This window comes from Glycine soja, chromosome 14, assembly GCF_004193775.1.
Source record: "Glycine soja cultivar W05 chromosome 14, ASM419377v2, whole genome shotgun sequence".
Lineage (NCBI taxonomy): Eukaryota > Viridiplantae > Streptophyta > Magnoliopsida > Fabales > Fabaceae > Glycine > Glycine soja.
Genome location: NC_041015.1, coordinates 48,805,827 through 48,829,901, shown reverse-complemented (window position 1 = coordinate 48,829,901; position 24,075 = coordinate 48,805,827). Strand labels below are relative to the sequence as shown.

General features: G+C 35.3%; 5 protein-coding genes across 5 annotated transcripts; 2 read left to right on the top strand and 3 right to left on the bottom strand.

The window, feature by feature from the left end:
• The first annotated feature begins 273 nt into the window (after positions 1–273).
• Positions 274–784, top strand: LOC114383193. Its single transcript, XM_028342810.1, has one exon. The coding sequence runs from the start codon at positions 301–303 to the stop codon at positions 772–774; it is 474 nt and encodes a 157-aa protein (XP_028198611.1). The 5' UTR covers positions 274–300; the 3' UTR covers positions 775–784.
• An 8,758-nt stretch (positions 785–9,542) lies between these two features.
• LOC114384172 (UDP-glycosyltransferase 87A1-like) lies at positions 9,543–10,476 on the bottom strand. The gene has a single exon (XM_028343832.1). The coding sequence runs from the start codon at positions 10,461–10,463 to the stop codon at positions 9,543–9,545; it is 921 nt and encodes a 306-aa protein (XP_028199633.1). The 5' UTR covers positions 10,464–10,476.
• Positions 10,477–12,116: 1,640 nt separating this feature from the next.
• LOC114384171 (exocyst complex component EXO70B1-like) lies at positions 12,117–13,778 on the top strand. The gene has a single exon (XM_028343831.1). It carries the CDS (start codon positions 12,117–12,119, stop codon positions 13,776–13,778), a length of 1,662 nt encoding a protein of 553 aa, XP_028199632.1.
• A 1,711-nt stretch (positions 13,779–15,489) lies between these two features.
• Positions 15,490–18,645, bottom strand: LOC114384740 (UDP-glycosyltransferase 87A1-like). Its single transcript, XM_028344501.1, has 3 exons — positions 18,127–18,645; positions 16,167–16,667; positions 15,490–16,026 (listed from the first exon to the last, which is right to left on the bottom strand). Exons 1-3 carry the CDS (start codon positions 18,602–18,604, stop codon positions 15,620–15,622), a joined length of 1,386 nt encoding a protein of 461 aa, XP_028200302.1. The 5' UTR covers positions 18,605–18,645; the 3' UTR covers positions 15,490–15,619.
• Positions 18,646–19,591: 946 nt separating this feature from the next.
• Positions 19,592–22,178, bottom strand: LOC114385062 (UDP-glycosyltransferase 87A1-like). The gene is made up of 2 exons (XM_028345013.1): positions 21,568–22,178; positions 19,592–20,704 (listed from the first exon to the last, which is right to left on the bottom strand). The coding sequence occupies exons 1-2, from the start codon at positions 22,070–22,072 to the stop codon at positions 19,824–19,826; spliced, it is 1,386 nt and encodes a 461-aa protein (XP_028200814.1). The 5' UTR covers positions 22,073–22,178; the 3' UTR covers positions 19,592–19,823.
• Between the last annotated feature and the right edge of the window lie 1,897 nt (positions 22,179–24,075).

Genomic DNA, 24,075 nt, shown 5'->3' with positions numbered 1-24,075 from the left:
ACGGATTTTTTAACATCTAATGCTCTAGCGATGGACAAGTTGCATCAATTTTATTTAAATATTGTGGATTAAGTTCTCAGAAAATTACGAAGGGAAAGAGCACATGAAGATAATGAAGGGAAAAAGCACATGAAATTACTGGGAAGTGACCGATATACTTCTGTTATATAATTTTTTTTTTGAAATTGATGGGTTCACATATCACGGAAAACAAAAGTAATTTGCCATTACCTTTTGGCGGAATCTCCATCAGAGTGAAGGGTTTCTCACTTCCAAAATGGCGGCTCTCTTTGTTGGTAAATGGCTGAATGCAAACCTTGCTTACTTGAGAAAGAATATGATGCAAATGCTCAACCGAATTCTGAGATGGCTGATGCAACCAAAAAGTGTGGAGAATCGTATGTTTTGCTTCGTCTGTTGTTGGACTGCTCTGTTACGCACTCAGCTCCTCTTTCAACCATTTATTGGGAAAGTACTGGACCTGGTGGAAGGTTCTGCTTTACACTGTTTTCAGTTTCTTTATCTGGTTTACCTTCTTCAAGACAGCCCTCCACCTCTCTCAGGCTGGAGAATCATTTGGCAATTTTGGTTTTCATGGCCACTTCTATTTACTCTTTTTTCTTTGATAAAGCTGCAAATGGCAAACCAGATGCATATAGCCTGATCTCATATGCCTCTTTTGTTGCTATCATGTCTCTTGGCTTGTCAAGATTGACTCAATTTGGATTCGAGATTGATCTCCTACATTTCTTCTGTGGAGGTCTAATCATATAATTCTTGGAGATTAAACGTTGGTTAGTCATCATTGGTGGGTGTTTCATTTATTTCCTCGTTGTCATTCTTCGTCCCTCTTTGAAAACTCCAGAGCAGCGTGTTCTGCTCCTGGAATTAGTCGTTCAAAGCCATTCAAATTCATAAGTAGTTAATGCTGATAGTACTCTAAATACCCCACCACCAGAAAATGGGGATGTTGTGGACAGTGTTCCTCTTTTGGGTCTGGACTTATGTCACTCAAAGCAATTCATCTTCACAGGAAGACAGCGGCAATGATGGTCTTATCCCGCTACGGTTCATAAATTGTATAATGTCCCTTGAGAAGGAGAATGAGATGCTTGTCCCCATGGTTTGTAGTCATGTGAACAAATACCTTAAAGCCGTGGTTGATTCCGAATCCAAAGACAAGGGCCACATTCCAGAGCTTCAATTGGATCCTGATGTTAACTTCATGATGGATGCACAGCCATCGGGAATTAGCATGCATCTTCATGAAACCGTGAAGCTAATGATGGCAGCTGGGTTTGAGCAGGAATGCTGTGACGCATACAGCAATTGCCACAAGGAGTTTCTAGAACAGTGTCTGTGGGCACTTGGGTTGCAATTGCAAGCGCTCAACACATGGAACATTGAGAATTGGATAAAAACTTGCAAGGCAGCTGGGAAGATACTGTTTCCCAATGAAAGGAGACTATGTGATTCCGTCTTCTTTGGGTTATCTAGAAATGATAATTGGTTCCGACAAACCGTGACAAAGGTGGGGCATAACTGTAAACTCTATCAAAGAAGCTCATGGAATAAGATGCTGCACATTTTGATGCTAGAGGGAAAGGAGTCGGTGGTGCCGCCTAATGTGGTAGCGGAGTCAATGAAAGATAAGCTCAATTTGTTCAACTTGATGTTTGTGGAGATATGTGCTGCTCAATCTACATGGATTGTCTCTGATAAGCAACTAAGGGAACAAATAATAAAATCCATAGACAGCATCTTGTTGCCGGTATATGGAAAATTTACTGACAGGTTTCGTGATGTTTTTGGTAAGCATGCTTATGAGTATATTGAGTTTGGAATTGTAGACATTCAAAATTTTCTTAGTAATTTGTTTCTTCTAAGTGAACAGAGGAATCCAATACAGGAAGCGAAGGAAAGGGCATCGATGTTTGCATGGATTTAGAATACAAAAATAATTATTGTCACAAGTTCAGTGTTCTAAAATATGTTTTATTTTTTCTCTTTAATTTTTATTATTATTTCCTTCAAACAATTTCTCTGTGATTGATCTTTTTATTATTTGATCTTAATAATAAAAAATATTAAGCCCAAACTACACAGTTGACATAGTCCTTCGGCCATTGAAGCACTTTAGTTTTTCTCTTGGGTCTGTTAGCCATTGTGGCAATTTGTTGGACTTCCCTTTTACTGGGCTGTATATCAGTGTTTTTGTACAGTATGCACCAAACTGGTTTATTTCAGTAAAAAGAAAAATGAGGCATTGGTAGTGCATTCATTTGGAAATAACATGAATGATCCAATGATGTGAAAGTCAATAACCACCAAAATGTTATACCAATATAATTGAAATTGAAAATGAGTGCATGATCTACAAGGTGTTCATGGCATCAATGTTTGTCAGCATTAAATCCCTAACAAAAGCATTCAAATCCGTTACAGCATGACCCGCCATTTGTGATTGCACGACAACATATCTGCCAAAGAGTTTTGGATCTCTCCCTGATTTCATTTACAAACTCACTATCCAAATCCATAAATTTCTGCAATAGCATTACAATTTCATCTTTCTCTACCAAAGTATTCACTTCATTGTCTTCCTTCACCCTCCACCCAACCTTCCTATCCTCTACTATCACCTTACTATCAATTGTTTGGTCCATGATTTTGGGATTGTCAAAAACGGAACCCCAGCAAGCACATGTCTGCTTTATGGAGCGATGCACATGTTGGTAACTCATCTATTCAAGATTGTAGCCACTGACTGATGTTTTCCTGGAGTACCTGATATGTGGAATGAAATTATCCTGTCCCAACTTTTTACTGAATCTGAAATCCCTTCTCAGCAAATTCAATCACTCAATTAGAGAGACTAAGATTCTTACTTCTTAGTAATTGCAAGTGTACCTCAAAAAATTCAGATGCCTCCTAAGTATGGATTGGATTCTAGCACCATAAATCCGGAGCCATCTCATTCTGCAATTTTGACCTCTGTCATCTACCACAAAACTCAAACTGCACCAGATTTTGTAAAATTAAGGTCAAAATACACATACCATTTGTCAAAATCCAATGAAATGGAAAGTTATTTTTTAATTTTCCAATTCTTTGTATTTCAGAATGGGTTTTGTTCTAGATGCATGAAATGATTTTTGCATTGTCATGACAATTCTGTTGTTCCGCATAGCAAAGAGAAAGAGGATAGTACAGTGACAGGTGCGAAGCATGAGCATGTTCTTGTATTTTAAAATTTTAAAGTTACTATTTTTATTTACATTTTTTTCATAGTATTTAAGAAATAAAAAACATAAAACATAAAATCAGGAGTAATCGCAAATAATTAACCTTCGTGATCTATTCATTTATTGTATACTTTTCTAATGGACTTAGTAATGGAAGCTTGTGTACAGCCCGATCTCATGTGCCTGTTTTGCTATCATGTCTCCTGGCTTATCGAGATTGTCTCAATGTGGATTCAAGATTGATCTCCTATATTTCTTCTGTGGGGTTCTAACAGTACAACTCATGAAAATAAAACTATGGTTAGTCATCATTGGTGTAGAGTTCTAGCAGGCTCACTTTCATCGAAATCATGTACCTACTGTGGTAAGGATAATCACACAGTGGGCAGATGTTATAGGAAAAGTGGTTTTCCTCCAAACTATACTTCTAGAGGAGGAAGAAGTAGCCAAGGAGGCTCTGGCAGAGGGAGTTCTAATGGGAAAGGAAACAAGGTTTGTACACATTGTGGATTCACAAATCACATTGTTGATGAATGTTACAGAAACATGGATATCCTCCTGGACACAAGCTTCACAGGCCTCAAGGATCAAATGTTAACAATGTTAATGTTGTGGAAGAAAAAGGTGATAGCCTTGTTCTAGAAAGAAGTCAAGAAGTACAAAATGATGAAGTAAAGCTGAACTCTCTACAGTATAAGGCCTTGATGACACTGCTGTAACAACAACAGAACTCGGCTCACGTAAATTCACATGTGAATCAAATTGGTATAGTCACTGGTTTTGTTGGTTCCAGCAATATACATGTTGGTTCTACTCCTTTGTTCAGCTACCAAAAGAACCTGCAAGATCAAAAGAAAAACAGAAAACACAGCAAAGCAACAAGCAAGAGTCTACACCATGAGTTTAGGTGGTTCGACAATGTGCCTACATCCACGGGAAATGCAGCTCATCATCATCACATTGATCATGAAACATTACAAGTTCAATACAAGCAGCAGCTAGCTTGATCCCTCTTGGTTTCTCCTGTCAAAACCTCTCTCAATCTCTTAGCTCTCTTTCTCTATTGAACTCTCTCTGTTTTTCTGCAACTACTCTGGTTTCAGCCTCTCAAAACTCTTCTGCATTACATGATCAAGAAGAGTATATATATGCACTCTAGCTATGCTTTGGTGCCAAGACCCATTCAGTTATTATAACTGAATTCAGTTATGACAGAACCTCTTAAAGCTTTCTCACTTGTGTCTTTTGTGATTTTGAGTCACACACCATAATACACAAAGGTAAGATTTTAACTATCACTTGCAGTATAAGCAAACCTAGTCCAAGTGAATGGATTCTTGATTCAAGAGCAATTGATCATGTCACAGCCTTCTCTCATCTATTTTCTTCTTACAAAAAGATAGATCCCATAACTGTTAAACTACCCATTGGCCACACAGTCACTGCGCGCGACTCATGCAGGCAGAGTTCAGTTCTCTCAGTTTTTATACCTTGAGGATGTTTTGTGCATACCTACTTTTCAATTCAACTTGATTTCGATATCTAAATTGCTCTCATGTTTGCCTTGCAAGTTAACTTTCATGAATATGCAGAACTTGCAGAGGATTGGTACAGTTGATATGGAGGAAGGTCTTTATGGGCTGAAGATGTCTCCTCTCAGTCTCGACAAGGAGTGTAATTCCAATTCTACTATAAATTATATATTCTCTAGTGTATCAACTCTTTCATGTAATAAAGTGTCCATATACTTGTAGCATTTTAGGCTTGGTCACCCATCTTTTGAAAGGTTATTGTTGTTAAAACATTCATACCCTCTTCTCACCTCAGATAAACATTCAGGACAGGTTTGTAGGCTCCAAAGGTCTCTATATGGCCTGAAACAAGCTAGTAGACAGTGGTATGCTAGATTATCTTCTTTTCTAACATCACATGGGTACAAGCAGTGTGCATCTGATTACTCCTTGTTCATCAAACATGGTTCCAAGACCATTACTGCTTTACTAGTCTATGTAGATGACATTGTTTTGTCTGGAAATGGCTTGATTGAGATTTGAAACATTACTCATTTATTGGACAGTGCCTTCAAAATAAAAGATTTAGGTGACTTAAGGTTCTTTCTAGGCTTTGAGGTAGCCAGAACACCTGTAGGTATTAATCTCTGTCAACAAAAATATGCTCTAGATATCCTTAATGACAGTGAGATGCTTGGTTCCAAATCAGTGTCCACTCCTTCTGACTACACCACTAAACTGCTATTGGAACATTGATTTACTTGACTAATACCATGCCCGATATTACATATGTTGTACAACATTTGAGTCAATTTGTTGATCAACCTACTTCTACTCAGCAACAGGCTACTTCAAGAATTCTTAGATACATCAAAGGATCTCCAGGTGCAGGGATCTTCTTACCTGCTATAGTAATATCCATCTAAAAGGTTTCAGTGATTCAGATTGGGCTGGCTGCCTTGACACCAGAAAATCTATCACTGGTTATGCCATTTACATTGGTAATTCATTGGTCTCATGGAAATCTAAGAAACAAGCAACGATTTCAAGAAGTTCGTCAGAGGCTGAGTATAGAGCATGGGCAAGTGCCACTTATGAGCTGCAATGGGTTAATTTCTTAGTGGAAGAGTTTAAGGTTCATTCCCAGCAACCTGCTACCTTGTATTGTGACAACAAGTCTGCTCTCCACATAGCTACAAATCCCATTTTTCATGAGAGAACAAAACACATTGAAATTGACTGCCAAGTAATTCGAAAGAAGGTGATGACTGGGATAGTGAAATTGCTTCCTATTTCCTCTGCAAATCAGCTTGCAGATATCTACACTAAAGCTCTTCTGTCTCGTGATTTTCAGTTTTTGTATTTCAAGCTAGGCAGGTCTAACATCCATTCCTAGTTTGAGGGGGGCTATTAGCATAGGTTATCATGTAACTAGAGTTACAGTTAGCTTAGTTAGTTAGTTACAAGTTAGTTATTCTTGAAACTAACTACAAGTTAGTTAATCTTATAACTAACTATATAAACTATAATATGTAATCATTGTAAGCTAACTTTCATTCAATGATAATCTGACCTTTTCATTCTTCTTCTTTTAGTTTTCTCTGCAAGCTTCCTCTGTAAGCTTGTGTATATCCATGGCAGGTTCTATGAAAGGGCTCAACATATGTTTAGTCCCCTAAATATAAGAGTTCCTTATTTTAGTCCCTTAAATTAATTTTTTTTTATTCTTCCATATTCGTAAAATACTTTTTTTAATCCTACACAGCAGATGGAATTAACTATACCAGATGAGAAATATTGAATTTATAATTTGTGACATTTTTGACAGTTAAAATAAACAAAAGAAAATACAAATTTTCTTCCTGATGTTTCGTTATGTGGGTTTCAGTCCAAACAAACAGACTGGAAGAATACGTGAAGCTGGTAGTTTAAACCTGGAGCCCGTTGACAGAGTCAACGTGATTGTTTACAAATTTCCCAATATCTGATCTTGCGCACTAGCGAATAGCAATGGAGAAGTTCCATCAACTTGTGGAGTAAGTTCTCTGGAAATTACAATGGAAAGAGCACACAAAGATTCTGAGAAGTGACAGATATACTTCTAATTAATTTTTATAGAAATTTAAACTGAGGAGTTCGCAACTAGAGAAACTATAGTAACTTGCCATTACCTTTTGGTGGAATCTCCATCACAGTGAAGGGTTTCTCACGTCCAACAGGGTGGCTCTCTGCTGGTGAATGGCTGAATGCAAACCTTGCTTACTTGAGAAAGAATATGATGCAAATGATCAACCGAATTCTGAGATGGCTGATGCAACCAAAAAGTGTGGAGAATCGTATGTTTTGCTTCGTCTGTTGTGGAAGGTACTGCTTTACACTGTTTTCAGTTTCTTTATCTGGGTTACCTTCTTCAAGACAGCCCTCCACCTCTCTCAGGCTGGAGAATCATTTGGCATTTTTGGTTCTCATGGCCACTTCTATTTACTCTTTTTTCTTCGATAAAACTTCAAATGGCAAACCAGATGCATATAGCCTGATCTCATATGCCTCTTTTGTTGCTATCATGTCTCTTGGCTTGTCAAGATTGACTCAATTTGGATTCGAGATTGATCTCCTACATTTCTTCTGTGGAGGTCTAATCATACAACTCTTGGAGATTAAACGTTGGTTAGTCATCATTGGTGGGTGTTTCATTTATTTCCTCGTTGTCATTCTTGGTCCCTCTTTGGAAACTCCAGAGCAGCGTGTTCAGCTCCAGGATGTAGTCATTCAAATTCCGAAGTAGTTAATGCTGATAGTACTCTAAATACCCACCACCAGAAATGGGGATGTTGTGGACAGTGTTCCTCTTTTGGGTCTGGACTCATGTCACTCAAAGCAATTCATCTTCACAGGAAGACAACAGCAATGATGGTCTTATCCCGCTACGGTTCATGGATTGTATAAGGTCCCTTAGGAAGGAGAATGAGATGCTTGTCCTCATGGTTTGAAGTCATGTGGACAAATATGTTAAAGCCATGGTTGATTCCAAATCCAAAGACGAGGGCCACATTCCAAAGCTGCAATTGGATCCTGACATCAAGTTGGCGATGGATGCACTGGCATCAGGAATTTTCATGTGCCTTTTTGAAACCGTGAAGCTAATGATGGAAGCTGGGTTTGAGCAGGAATGCTGTGACATGTACAGCAATTGACTAAGGGAGTTAGTAGAACAGTGTCTGTTGGCACTTGGATTGCAATTGCAAGCGCTCAACACGGAGGACATTGAGAATTGGATAAAAACTTGCAAGGCAGCTGGGAAGATACTGTTTCCCTATGAAAGGAGACTCTGCGATTCTGTCTTCTCGGGGTTCATTAGAGCTGCAGATGTCTCTTTTACGAAGGTTTGCAAGGATTTGACAATTCCTCTACTGAGTTTTGCTGATAACATCATAACAACTGAGCTATTTGCCGAATCTTTTATTCAGCATCATCCCTAAAATTTCGTCGGAGTCATTGCAAGAGTTGTATCGGGATTTCAACACACAGAGTATTTATATGGACAAAGTGTTGCTAGATGATCTTTGTGAGGTTCGGATGAGAATGGGTATTTTACTGCAGGTGGTGCAGGTGGTGGATCTTGTTTACCGTGATACAGTGCAGGCAACTGTTGCTGGTGGAGGGCTTCATCCGATTACCAAGGAAGTAATGAAATACATCCTTAACATTTGCCACTACAACTTAAATAGTTATCAACCTTTCCAAATCGTCCGCCGTTACCGCATAATTCCTGATAGAGAGCGAAAGTCTTCGTTTTCTGAGAAGATAGCCAAGATGATAATTTGGAAGCCAAGTCCAGAGACTACACTGGCCCTGCATTGGGCTATTTTTTTATGATGAATAATCTAAGATACATAGGAAAAAAGGCGTATGGATTGAGTTACAAAGGGCATAGAACCAAATTGGATGATGATTGGTTGCAACAAAACACAGCAAAGGTAGGACAAAACCTTGAACTCTATCAAAGAAACTCCTGGAATAAGATGCTGGACTTTTTGAAGATAGTGACAAATGAGTAAGTGGCGCCTAATGTGGTAGCGGAGTCAATGAAAGATAACCTAAAGTTGTTCAACCAGCACTTCTAGGAGACATGCAAGGTTCAGTCTACATGGATTGTCTCTGATGAGCAACTAAGGGAGCAAATAATAAAATCCAAAGACAGCATCTTGTTGCCAGCATACGGAAACTTTACCGTCAGGTTTTGAGATACTTTTGGTAAGCATTCTTATGAGTATATTGAGTATGGAATTGATGACCTTTAAAATTATCTTAGTAATTTGTTTCGTCCAAGTGAGGAGATGAACCCAACAGTGGAAGAGAAGGGAAGGACGTCGATGTTTGCACGGATTTAGAATAAAAAAGAAGAAAAAATTATTGTCACAAGTGCAAAGGATGCTTTATTTTTTCTCTTTAATTTTAATTACTATTTCCTTCAAACATTTTCTATGTGATTGATCTTTTGATTATTTGATCTTAATAATAAAAAGAATTAAGCCCAAACTACACGGTACACATAGTCCTTTAAGCATTGAGGCACTTGGGTTTTTCTCGAGTCTGTTAGCCATTGTGGCAATTTGTTGGACTTCACTTTTCCTGCGTTGGATAATATTTTTTGTACAGTATGCATCGAACTGATTTATTTCAATAAAAAGAAACATGAGGCATTGGTAGTGCATTTATTTGGAAATAACATGAATAGTCCGATGATGTGAAAGTAAACAAAATGAGTGCATGATCTACAAGGTGTTCATGGTATCAATGTTGCCTGCATTAAATCCCCAACAAAGGCATTCAAATCAGTAACAGCTGACCCACCATTTGTAATTGCACGACGACACATCTGCCGAGGAGTTTTGGATCTTTCCCTGATTTCCCTTGCAAGCTCACAATCCAAATCCATAAATTTCTGCACTAGCATAACAATTTCATCTTTCTTCATCAAAGTAGTATTATTCACTTTAACATCTTCCTTCACCCTCCACCCAACCTTCCAATCCTCTACTATCATCTTACTATCAATTGGTTGGTCCATAATTATTGGAAATGTCAAAAACGAAACCCCAGCAAGCATACCTTCTTTGGTTGAATTCCATCCACAATGAGACCAAAATCCTCCAATAGAAGGATGAGACAACACTCTCAATTGTTGGTCACACCATGTCACAACTAACCCTTTGTTCCCACAAATTCCTTTCAACCTTGAAGCCTCACTACGGCCTACCCACAAGAACCGAATGCCACTTTCCCTCAAAGCAAATGCAATCTCATCCATTTGAGCCCTTGAAACCGAGAAATGGCTTCCTTTGTGAGATGTAAAGAACAGAACCTGTAGCCACTCCATGTAGCTATGACTAGTCCCATTTGTGGTGCTGAAAGTGGGATTGTTTTGAAGGCTAAAATAAGGTATGGCAGGGCCAATAGTGTATATGGGCAATGACAACTCTGCTTTTAGGACATCAATGGCATGAGGTTCGAGCTCATAAATGGAAGTGAATAGAAGATACTGTGCTTTTGAAACCCACGCGAAACCTTTCAGGCATATTTGCGTACTGTGGCAACTTCCATCGTTCAGAGGAAAACCGACGAGGCGCATTGGGGAAATTCCAGGGATATAATCCACACGTTTGTCACCGCTTTCTGGCTTGCAGTAGTGAAACAAAACATTCATAACTTCAATGCATGTTTCCAAATATCCTAATTGGAATCTCATACAATTTCAAATGATTTTTTGAATCTAAATAAGTCAGGAGGAGGGATGGTCATAGAACTTTTAATATATATACTAGTATCCATGCGATGCATGAGCATGTTATTATTGTATTTTAAAATATTGGAGTTGCTATTTTATTTACATTTGTTTGATATTATTTAAGAATTATAAAACATAAAATCAAGAGTAATTCCAAATAATTAACCTTCGTGATTTATTCATTTATTGTATACTTTTTTAATGGACTTAGTGATGGAAGCTTGTGTACGTTACTGATTACTCAACAACAAATGTTTTTTCATTGTCGATTTATTTGATTCATGTCAACATTGTTTATTTATTTGACTCATATCCCAAAACTTGTTGATCAAAGTAGTCATTTTATGTTTATTACATATTATTTAAGAATTGTGAAACATAAAATTTAGAGTAATGATTTTAATAACTAACCTAATTTATGTTTAAAAAACATTTTTATACACTACATTCAAAGAGGTTGAATTATTTTGTTATTTACTATCATGAATAAAAATCATCAACACGTTATGATGATGGGTCATTCTGGACACTATAACATATAATTGATCGTGAGATAATATTGATCTTAAAAGATAAATATCAACATGTTTAATAGATTGTCATTGCAAAAAATATAACTATTGGAAATTGTTATATAAACCAGTCAAGGATGCCCTTGGAATGTGTTTTTTTTACCATCATTATTCTCATTTTATTTATTTTTCATTAGTTTTCACTTAAATTTTTATATGATTAATTACAATATTGTAATTTGTCTCAAAATGTTATATCTTATCATTTATTGTATATTTATATTTGAATTATAATATTTATTTTGGCATATTATTATTCTAGTTCTAATTATTTTATAAATTAATTTACTTAAATTTTTAATTGTATAGTTATTTGGCACATTCTCATTCTAATTATTTTATTCAATATTTTCACTTGTTGTATATCTTTTCATTTAATATATTTATATTTATGTAGATTTAACAGTTGTTTAATGAAATATAAACACACTATTGAAAGTAATTAGTTAAATATATTTCCTGGAAATTTAAATGTATGCAATATTTATTAATTATAAATATATTTCATAATATAAGACAATAGTTTTACATATATTTATTTTTTTCTATTTTAAAATAATCTTAACGAACTTAAATAAAACATATACATGTATTGACAATAATTAATTTATTTCAAATTAAAAAAAAATACTTGTTATAATTACCTCAATTACTATATTTATCTAATTTTATGAATTAAAAAATTGTAAGCAATGTTGAGAATATATCTGATATTTTTAATTCAAAAAATAATTTAGTTTATCTTTTTAAATTATTTGTTTCAAATTTGTAGGATACTATTTAAAATTCAAAATATTATAAATTTATTTAGATAAAAATGAGAATTCGATGTTTGTTAAAAAATACTGATGCAACTCTTCCACCCAAATATATCTCCTTCTTAACAAACATCCTATTTTTACGCAACAACTTCAAGAAAAAACTAAGATAAATTCTTTGATCCCTAGCCATCACAAACATATTTTAACCTAAAAAAAATCATCACAACCCTTGTCTCCCTATGGAAACTCCAGAGGAGTGTCTTCTGCTCGAGGACCTAAGTCAAGTAATGATTCAAAGTAATTCAAATACAGAACTAGTAGATGCTGAAGGTGATAGTACTCTAAATACCCCACCACCAGAAAACGGGGATGCTGATGGTGTTCCTCTTCTGGGTCTGGACTTAGTCACTCAATGCAATTCATCTTCACAGGAAGACAACAGTGATGATGGTCTTATCCCACAGTTCATGGATTGTATAAAAGTGCTTGAGAAGGAGAACGAGATTCTTGTCCCCATGGTTTCAAGTCATGTGGACAAATATCTTAAAGCCATGCTTGACTCCGAATCCAAACCAGAGCTGTCGCCACCGCCACCAGAACTTTATCCTGACGTCAACATGGTGGTGGATGCACTGCCATCAGGAATCGTCACGCGCCTTAGCGACACCGCGAAGCAAATGATGGAAGCCGGGTTTGAGCGGGAATGCTGTGACGCGTACAGCAAATGGCGAAGAGAGTTTCAAGAACAGTGTCTGTCTGCACTTGGGTTGAAATTGCAAGAGCTCAAGATAGAGGACTTTGAGAATTGGATAAAAACTTGCAAGGCAGCGGTAAAGATAATGTTTCCCAATGAAAGGAGACTCAGCAATATTGTCTTCTCGGGGTTTCATAGAGCTGCGGACGTCTCTTTCACGGAGGTTTGCATGAAATTGACGATTTGTCTAGTGAGTTTTGCCGATACCATCATAACAACAACAACAACGACAACAACTGATCAGAGTTATTTGCTGCCAAATTTTTTGTCCAGTGTCATTCCTGAAATGTCGAAATCATTGCATGAGCTGAATCAGGAGTCACTCTTACACGGATTTTGTAAGGACGGTATCTTGCTCGAAGCTGATGTGAAGAAGGTTCATGAAAGATTTGAAATTTTTAAGGCGTTTGCAAATCTTATTTACATTAATACTGCTCAGGAAACTGTCGCCGGTGGAGGAGGGCTTCATCTGATTACCCAGCAAGCAACGAACTACATCGATCATGTTTGTGAATCTTTCGGAGAAACTGTCCGAGAATACAAGATTATTCCTGGAAGAGAGGGAAAATCTTCATTTTCTGAGCTGCTAGCCAGGATGATAGAGTTGTTAGAGAGCATTTTGGAAACCAAGTCCAGAGACGACTACACTGACCCTGCATTGGGCTATGTTTTTATGATGAATAATCTCTGGTACATTGGACAAGAGGCATGTAAATGGAGATCCCTTGTGGACGGAAGAACCATATTAGATGATCATTGGTTCCAACAAAACACAACAAAGGTGGAACAAAACTGTAAACTCTATCAAAGAAGCTCATGGAATAAGATGCTGGACATTTTGAAGCTAGAGGGAAACGAGTCAGTGGCGCCACCTAATGTGGTAGCAGAGTCAATGAAAGATAAGCTCAATTTGTTCAACCTACAGTTTGAGAAGATATACTTCTTTCAATCTACATGGATTCTCTCTGATCATAAGCAACTAAGGGAACAAGTTATAAATTCCATAGACAGCACCTTGTTGCCAGCATATGGAAAATTTATTGACAGGTTTCAGGATGTTCTTGGTGAGCGTGCTTGTGAGTATATTGAGTATGGAATTGTAGACATTCAAAATCGTCTCAGCTGTTTGTTTCTTCTAAGTGAGTAGATGAATCCATTGCTGGAAGAGAAGGAAATGGCACCAAAGTTTTCATGGATTTAGTCACCAGTATGTTTCATTGTTTCTCTTTAATTTTAATTGCTATTTCTTTTAAACAATCTAATGTTCCAAACATTTTCTCTGTGATTGATCTTTACTAAAATTATGTTTGTAAAGAGTCACTCTTCGGTCCTTGAGAAAATAGTTGGAATTAATCCGTATTAATTATTACCTGCAACAATTACAATTATCAACGTCTTTATCCAACATGATTTTATGATCTTATTGCTCAATGGAGACGATGCTAATGTTATAGTCCAAACCTATGCAAGTAATTCTTGACTCTCGTGTCTTATGACACCAATATTATTCTATTTCAATCTTAGCAATTAACATATGTTGCGTCAACAAGAATGTGATGTCAATTTCATTTGAAGAAGTGAAAGAAAAATCAAATAAAAAACTGTATTTTAAGGTGCCAAAAAGATTATTTTGTCTATATAATTTTGTTAATCAGATTATGCAAGATAACTTTTTTTTTAAAGACAGAAAGGTGCCAAAAGATTATTCCCTCTGTTCTCCTACCACCCTTTCTCTCCCAACGAAGACCGTGACTTCCTCATCTCCATCACCAACAATGAAGACCACTGTGTACACTGAGATTCAAAACAGTTGTATCGACCTCGTCCTACCTGTCCCCTCCATTGTCAAAATCCCTTTCAACATCGTCGACGGTCCCCAAAGCTTTGCCGCTGCCATAAGCAAATCAAGATTTGATCATGAGCCAAGATTTAAAATGATAAAACCAATTCAAAACCATAATGTAAGTTCGCTGTATTCAATGTAATTTGCCTTTTCATGCTCTATTCGTGTTTCCATAGCCTAGGATGTCATATATGTGTTAAGAGTAATGATACATGAACATCCATATTTTTTAAACACCTAACAAATACATTTTCTTTCTCTCTATCTATGTTCATGTCAAATCATAATACCTATACTTTTATCACTTTTATCTCTTTCTCACGAGGTGTCAATTGGCATATTGGGTGTTCATGTATAATTTTTCATCTCTTAATCGCTATTGGATTTTGGTATATTTGTTATTATTTGTTGTTTCATGCAATGCAGCGACCTCTGTTGTGATTACCACTTTTTTTAAACCAAACCACAAGCCAGTGTATCAAAGAACAAGCTATTTCTTCTAAACGACTTCAAATTTAAATTGTCGTTATTATCAAGATTCATCAGTTCTTTGTGCCGCTTGTCGATCTGAACTGGAGGGAGGAAAGGATGGAGGTTGTGAGGAAAAAAGAAACGAAAGACGTGCATAATACGCCTCCGACCACAACAAACGGTGGTTGAAGGAGTTGCTGGAGGGGAAGGGTCTGAGGAAGAAAATGCAAAGGTATATTTTACTATAAATAATGTTGGGTGGAATTGTGAAATTTAGATAAAGATTGTAGACCACCTATAAAGATGGTCGACGATAGCATCCATCTGTCTTAAAAACTGATTTTAAGACAAAAGAAACTAACAAAACTTACCAAAGATAGTTTTTGTAAGTGTCGAGACTTGAGTGAAAACTTACGATTTGAAAGGCAATGTTAAAACAAGATATAAAGAACAGATAAAAGAAAGAAAAAAAATACTATTAAATTATTTTTTTGTACAACACGCATCAAACTAGTTTATTTCAATAAAAAAAAATTGAGACAGTAGCAGTGTATCTGTTTGTTTGGAAATAACATGAATAGTCAGATGATAGTGAAAGTTAACCAGACAAATGTCATACAAATACAATTGAAATTGAAAATGAGTGCATGCTCGTTTACAAGGTGTTTACGGCTTTAATGTATTGTCTGCACTAAATCCTTAACAAAGGCATTCAAATCAGTAACAGCTGACCCACCATTTGTAATTGCACGACTACATATCTGCCGAAGAGTTTCGGATCTTTCCCTGATTTCCCTTGCAAGATTACTATCCAAATCCATAAATTTCTGCACTAGCATTGCGATTTCATCTTTCTTCACCAAAGTAGTAGTATTCACTTTAACATCTTCCTTCACCCTCCACCCAACCTTCCAATCCTCTACTATCATCTTACTATCAATTTGTTGGTCCATAATTATTGGAAATGTCAAAAACGAAACCCCAGCAAGCACACCTTCTTTGGTTGAATTCCATCCACAATGAGACCAAAATCCTCCAATTGAAGGATGAGACAACACTCTCAATTGTTGGTCACACCTTCCTTCATGCCAACCAAGCACATTCTAAGACGGTTATTAACGACCGTCTTAGTATGTATGTCGTAGAAAACAAATTTTCGTTACTTAATTACAAGTTTGCCACCGTGTTACATTCTAAGATGGTTACCGTCTTAGAATGTGCGTCGTAAAATGCTTCTTTTGTAGTAGTGTTGGTTCCCACAAATTTCTTTCAACCTTGAAGCCTCACTACGGCCTACCCACAAGAACTGAATGCCACTTTCCCTCAAAGCAAATGCAATCTCATCCATTTGAGCCCTTGAAACCGAGAAATGGCTTCCTTTGTGAGATGTAAAGAACAGAACCTGTAGCCATTCCATGTAGCTATCACTAGTCCCATTTGTGGTGCTGAAAGTGGGATTGTTTTGAAGGCTAAAATAAGGTATGGCAGGGCCAATAGTGTATATGGGCAATGACAACTCTGCTTTTAGGACATCAATGGCATGAGGTTCGAGCTCATAAATGGAAGTGAATAGAAGATACTGTGCTTTTGAAACCCACGCGAAACCTTTCAGGCATGTTTTCAGCAATTGCTTGCTGCGGCAACTACCATCGTTTAGAGGAAAATCCACGACCCGCATTGAGGAAATTTCAGGAATATAATCCACACGTTCGCCACCGTTTTCTGGCATACATCAGTTAATTAAGCAAAACATTCATAACTTTAATATCTTCAATAATTAAAATTAAAATCTAATACAATTTCAAATAATTTGTTTTGAATTTTTTGTATCTCCTAGGAATAGGAGCCAATGCAGGAATTTTACAACAACTCTTACATCCTACTCAATTAAGGGATGCGTTACCGATCTAATATGATGAAAATAAAAAATTCTGATAAAAAATAAAAAAAGCAAATAAATTAAAAATTAAACAAATTGTATATATTTAAAGAGCTATACTATTATAATTAGTTAAGTAATAATTATTTATCATTAATACAAAAAATTTATACCATCAATCAATCAAAATTCAATATTGATATGATTTTTAAGATAATTATTCTAAGATTTAATTTTATCATTTATGACGATTTATAATTATATCATAATATAAAATTTCTTGTAAAACTTTTATACATAGTACAAGATTATTTACTCTTTTTTTATATCAGATGGTTGCATCATCATTCTATGAAAAGTAACAGATTAGTATGTGCGATGTGATAAATGTTTATTTATATAACTAAAATTTATAGTAGGATATTAATTTAAAAAGTAAATTATATTATAAATAAAACTCGTAATAAATAAATAATTTTTGAAATATAAATTATATTTTAAATTTATTATAAATGATTTATATTATAATATAATATAATATATAACTATTGATAATTTCTATTATATATATTGAAATTCAATTTAAAATTAAAGTTAAATGGATATATAGGAATACTTAAAAGAGTAAGAAGAATTTTTAAAAACGTTTTTATTGAAAAAAGGTTATTTAAAAAATATCATTGATAAATAAAACATATAATATAGAAAAGATAAAGATAAAACAAATAAAAACTAACCAAATAAAAATATTTTAATCCATTATTTTATGTTAATATAAATTTAATTTGAATTTAACCATACACCGTAAAATTGTTTTACATTCTCATCTAATTATATTATTTTACACATCAAATTGATTACACTTTATTAATTTTATGTGTAATACAAATCCTATGTTAAAGGTGTTTTTTAATTTTCAATGCACTTATATATACTCCACTCTCCTTTACAACTTATTAACAGATCAGTTTCGATCAATGATGTTTTTTGGGATTTTGTTCTTGTATCCAACATATTTTTTTCATACACCCAATAATGAAGAAAAAACCAAAAATATTCATATAACCATCTTTTGCCACCCATACCGATCATCCACTGTCTTCAACCAATGGTGCCATTAATCCCAACTCAAAGAACTATCAAAATGGCTTCCTCCAGATACTTACATACTTAATCAACAAACAAACACCGAAAAACAATATACAAACCTCAAAATGCCGCTTCAAATAATGAATTTTTTCATTTTTATAATAATGAAACTATAAACAAACATGAAAACATGGATATCTGAGTCTACCTTACGGTTGAAATAATTACCTGACAAATTGACCAAAAGGTGATGGTGGTGGAGCACAAAGAAAATAGACGCGGACATGGTCGAAAACAACGCCACCGGAATATTCCTCCGGCTTCCAACAACGACCGCCCAGTACAGAAAAGTATCAGACACGATGGCGGTAGGCGGCGGCTGAAGGCGGTTGAGTAGCTCCTCAAAGGACGCTTCCATTTTGGCCATGACAGCTTCTAGGAACCCCGGGTGATCGGAAGCTACGACGTTGGGGATTGTAGCGAATCTCATAATGTCGGGCTTTGGGTCGGAGCCGATGAAACCGAGCCATTCCTCGGTGACGACGAAGGTTACGAGGATTAATCTGGTGTTGTCGTTGGAGAGAAGCATCTTGCAGAAGTTCATCATGGGGTTGATGTAGCCGCGAGCAGGGTAGGGCATGGTCACAAGGTGGCTGCAGGCGCAAGTTGATGATGATGGAGCTGCTTCCATGGAAAATTATGAAACTTAAGAAATTATCCATGTTTAATTAACATATGTTAAGATAGCTCAATTAGCAGCAAATGATGCATTGATGTGGTAATGAAACAGCTTAAGTAGTAAAATCATAATTTGCGCTTCAAATATATTTAAATACACTGCAATTGGAAAATAAATAGATTATTTTGAAAGTTTATAATAAAACGTGAAGTCTTACACATAAAGTCTATTCATATGACCATTATTCTACAGAAAGATTACATTTAATTTAAATTTTAGTACATTTGGAAGATTCAAAGTTCAGACCAAAAAAATTCAGGGACCGACGCATAATTTCAGGGAACGAGAAAAAAAACGTGAAAGCTGTAATGGAAAGCTTTTGGACCGACATTTTCACGTCATAAACGGGAAACCAAACACGAGATCTCTTATGTTTATTGAGGATATAGGTACATGCTAAAAATGAATAAGATTTATTGTAATCAAATCATCAAAACCACTCTGTTGAATACCATGATGTAGATGTTTCTTCTTCTTCACAAAATCACTCTCCCCCACACACCACAGCATTTGTAAGTTCGCATGCTCATCCACATGCACATGAACATGAACTTGGTGGTTCAATGAAAAATGCTTTTTGCCATAAAAAAAAATATCATCAAAATTGTTTACATGTGTGGCAATATACGTATGTACATGACACTCATAAGTATGTTTATGTTTCACATGTGTACACACAACGGGAGTAGTTCATGAAACACATAAGTGATCAGAAAACGAAATGGCACCAACTGTAATCAAATAATAAGAATCGTACTTTTTAAGTTATATAACTTTCTTCAGTTTACTTGTTTGAAATGGCTAACAAATAGACCCTAAACAGATAACATAATGTAACAGCTCCCTGGTCATTTAAAGCATTATCTGCCTTAAGTATGGTTTTTCTTGTATCGCTCGCAAAGCTTCTAAAATGAAGCATCTCTATTCAAATACAAGACATTGATGTCTGCAGTAAACTCCACTCTTTAGCATTGATAAGTTATTACACAAAATGTGCAGCAAGCGTCTCAAATTGCTGAATCTAAGAGGACAAATTCAGCTATCAGAATCAGAGAGCACTTCAGTTTCAGTTACGAGACATTTTACAATGTTATATGCATCCTTACATTCAACAACAATATCCAACCCTTTATTAATACATTGCTTAGTTGTGTTATTGATCCCAAGCTGCTTAATGAGTCAGTGGTTTTGAAATGTCTCTAATAAATGCATCAAGGTTCCCATATGAGGATCCCCCTGCGGCAATCGCTCTGAGACACATAACCTTGATTTCTCTTGCCCTGTCTCTGATCTCCTTTCCCTCTTGGCTTTGAAGATCCATAAACCTCTTAACTAGTTCTTCTATCTTTTCTTTTGCCACAATAACTTCACTGTCCAACTTTGATGTCTCTACCTTAGACCCATTCTTCCACTCATCCACAATTTGGCTGCTATTTGGAACTTGATCCAAGAAAAGAGGGAATGTCAGCATTGGCACCCCAGCAAAGAGAGCTTCAAGAGTGGAATTCCATCCACAATGGCTCCAAAATCCACCAACGGAAGAATGAGACAACACCTTCAATTGGTCACACCATGGCACCACCATGCCCTTATCTCCACACTTTTCTTTCAAAAAAGAAGCATTGGCTCGAGCCACCCAAAGATAACGAACTTCACTACTGTTTAGTGCTTCAACAATTTGATCCATTTGGGTAGTAGACACTGAAAGGAAACTACCGAAAGAAATGTACAATACTGATTCAGGTGGCTGAGAATCTAGCCATTTTATATAGTCATGACTATGATCATTGTTCAAAGGGTTTTGTCCTAGTTCTAAATAAGGTATAGCAGGGCCAATAGGATAGACTGGAAAGGGAAATATAGCTTTTAAGGACTCAATTGTTTCAGCTTCTAACTCTTGGACTGTGGTGAGTAAAAGATAATTTGCTCTGGGAACTTTCGAAATACATTCCAAAGCAAGCTGCATGACTCGTTGATCATTTTCATGAAGCACAGTTCGAAGGTCTGCCAAATGAGCTGAAGAAATTCCCGGGATGTTCTCGGCTTGTCCATCTGCATCATTTATAAAACCACACAGATCAGACATGCACCCATATACAATTGCATCAATCTTTTGCTGATGATATGCAATAAAAAATGTTTCACCCTTTAACACTTATGCCTTCTCATCAATCACCACAGTTAGAGGTTGAACAATGATTGCCCAGATCAATGAGCATACTTCCAGATTCTTAATACATTAATCTCAAATTTAACATTCACTCCCTGGCCATTTTAGATTGTTGTTAATAGTCTCCACATGGAAACAGAAGGTTGTTGTAGTTTAATAAACTTCTTATTTATATTACTAATAATCAGGAGAAGGAAGGAATGCAAATGTATCTCCAACCAATATTCAACCAAATATAAATTGTATTGTCCCTTAAATGGCTTGTGTTAAACTTGAAGGCCAGGCTTACATTTCAGCCAAAATTCCTTCACCGTATCCCTTAAATGAACCATATATTATTATTTAAAAAAACAAAATATTTGAAATTTAGGGACTCAACTAAGTCTCAATTTAAAAAATAATAATGGACTTTATTTTTCATACAATGTAAGTATACAATGTTTTACTAATTAGAAATAACCTTAGATATCACCTTTTAAAGTAAATATTGTAAAAGTTAATAATTTATCATATATATATAAAAGGGTTTTATACGATTAATGCATTATAATTAAATTAAGAAAACAACATTAATACGAAATATATTTAGCAGTTAGTACTAAGGGTTGATATTTGACCTTCGGTTGACTCAATTTAACAAAGTGGTTTAGTTAAAGGTGGAAAAAAAATTGTGCATTACATCTTTTTTTTTTTTTTTTACTTATACTGCTGTCAAATCAAAATCAGAAGTAAAGAAACGATTTACCCATCGTATCCTTATCGACGGTCAAACCCCGGTGTCGTGCAAAGACATCAAGGTGATGCAGCATGGAATAAAACGACGCCGACATGGTCCAAAACGCAGCCACCGGAATATTCCTCCGATTGGCTACGGCGATGGGCCAGCGGAGCTCGACGCAGCCAAGGATCGCTGTCGGCGGTGGCTGGAGCCGATCGAGGAGCCGCTCGAACGGCGCCTGCATCTCTGTCACGACGGCTTCATAGAACGCGGGAAAGTTAGCGGCTTTGAGGCGCTCGGGAGGGACCACGTTGGGGATGGCGGCGAGGCGAACGGCGTCCGGCTTGGGCTCGGCGCCGATGAAGCCAAGCCACTCCTCGGTGACCACGAAGGTTATGAGAATCTCGTTGGGTCTCTTCGATGCAAGGATCTTGCACAGGTTCATCATCGGGTTGATGTGGCCTCTCCCCGGAAACGGCATCGCCACCACGTGGCACACGCCGTCGCTTCCGCCGCCGCCGGAGTTATGCATAGCCGGAGAAGTGAGTAAGTGAGAGTGGGGGGTTTGTCTTTTCAATTGTTGTATCTACTCGCATTCTAGACTGGTGCAGTGTGGCGTATGCAGTATTAAACAACATAGGAAATTAGGAATGCTTTAAATTATTGTTTTACGCATTATTTTATTTGTTTTAAAAATGTGGGATGAATGAATCATGTAATAACGAGGGTGATTGGTTGGATTGTTTTTTATTTTTATTTTCACTTAAAATAGGAAATGATGATGTTTGGTTAAATTTTTGAAAATATTTTTAGTGAAAACGAATAAAAAATTGAAAACAATAAAATTTCATTTTTTGTGTTTTTAGTTAAAATCAGGAATTTCATTATGAGTAACATGAAAATACGGTGAAAAGAAATATAATTTTAAGTGAATTTAAAAATACATTTTTTTTCAAAACGTATTTTCAGTGTTTTTATTTTTTGAAAATAAAAAACAAAAAATCAAACCGAAAATAATTTTAAAATTCTAATCTTTCAAAACACTTTTCAAAAAATAAAAATACAAATCAAACATGTCCCTTAAATACTTAAGTTCTTTAAGTATACTGACATATTTTTTTATAATTTGATAATCTGTTAAAGAATTAATCTTGTCACTTTTAAATATGTGATACTTGCTTTAAAAAAAATCATATAATAATTTAACATAATTAATCTTACAATCAATCTTATCTAAATTTGTATAGATAAAAGTTACTAATGGCAGCGTGCGTACTTTAAATGTTATTAAGGTAATCAAGTCTCAAATTAAACATTAATTTTACAGCTGAATTAATGGATCTAAACTTATAGATCCCTTAAAGACTCCCTGAAAAGAAAAAGATTTGAATTATTACAATAGTTAAAATAAAGGGTGCGTAATATATTATTTTCCACATATATGTTTTGAATAGAGCTTTGAATTCTCATCTTTTAGAAGGAAAGGTTTCTAGTAACAGTGGTTATTTATGGACAAAATGAGTGAATATTCTACAGTTTATTGTTCTTTAGAAGGGAAAAAGGAATTGGGATGAACAATGAGTCAATGTCGAAAAAAAAAATTGACACCATAGCCACTTGATATTGCAAAACCAGTTTGAAGCATTCAAAACATTAGACGAAACTTTTTTTATTTTTTCTATATATAAGAATCAAACTTAAATATTAGAGATTTATAATAATCTGAGCACACCCTTCAATCGATTAAACTAAGAACAACTTGAGCGACGTCCGGATCCTAAGTTCTTACTCTTAAAAACTTTTTTATTTTTTTTTCACTTTTGTTATTCACTTGTTCTATCTACTTGCATTCTAGACTGTGCTATAACATAGGAATGCTTTAATTTAAATAAAGCTTAAATATCTTTTATCATCTGTAAGTCAGTTTTTTTTTTCATCTGTACGTCAGTTTTTTTTTTCATTTTTAGTTTTTGTAATTTAATTCTAGTTTTTATAAGTTGACTTTTTACAAATTTGGTTCTTACGAGATTTTTTTTATTTTTTAATTTTTGTAAATTAGTGTTTCTTTTAATTTTAGTCCTTTTAAAATTTTAATTTTTTAATTTATAATTCCTATAAGGTGTTATTTACGGGAATCAAAATTAGAAAAACACACACATATAAGAATTAAAAATAAATAAAAAAATTTACAATGACTTAGAACATATTTAAGGCTTTAAATAATGGTTTTAGGTAGTATTTTATTTGTTTGTTCTAAAAATTTGGGATGAATGTTGTGATAACTTAACACAATCAATACAACCAATTTTACTAGAATTTTGTTTGGAGATTATATTAAAGGTTACTAATGCCAAGAAATTTAAGTGTGATTAAGGTGATCAAGTCTCAAATTAAAGCTTATTAAAGGATCCAAAATTACATAAATGCCTTAAAGTCTCGACAGAAAGAAAAAGATTTCAAATTCATTATAAGTTTGTGTCTTTTTTTCAATTTTAGTTTTTGTAAGTTTTTTTTAATTCCTTTAAGTTTTTATTA

Bases quoted from the DNA above. Each gene is read 5' to 3' on its own strand.
- LOC114383193 (XM_028342810.1), top strand. From the start codon at position 301: ATGGCTGAATGCAAACCTTGCTTACTTGAGAAAGAATATGATGCAAAT.
- LOC114384172 (XM_028343832.1), bottom strand. From the start codon at position 10,463: ATGAATGTTTTGTTTCACTACTGCAAGCCAGAAAGCGGTGACAAACGT.
- LOC114384171 (XM_028343831.1), top strand. From the start codon at position 12,117: ATGGAAACTCCAGAGGAGTGTCTTCTGCTCGAGGACCTAAGTCAAGTA.
- LOC114384740 (XM_028344501.1), bottom strand. From the start codon at position 18,604: ATGGAAGCAGCTCCATCATCATCAACTTGCGCCTGCAGCCACCTTGTG. The intron at 16,668-18,126 runs GTAAGGTAGACT...GATGTATGCCAG, and splicing joins GTCAGGTAATTATTTCAACC to AAAACGGTGGCGAACGTGTG. The intron at 16,027-16,166 runs GCACATTCTAAG...GTTGGCATGAAG, and splicing joins CAAAAGAAGCATTTTACGAC to GAAGGTGTGACCAACAATTG.
- LOC114385062 (XM_028345013.1), bottom strand. From the start codon at position 22,072: ATGCATAACTCCGGCGGCGGCGGAAGCGACGGCGTGTGCCACGTGGTG. The intron at 20,705-21,567 runs GTAAATCGTTTC...TAAATGATGCAG, and splicing joins CGTCGATAAGGATACGATGG to ATGGACAAGCCGAGAACATC.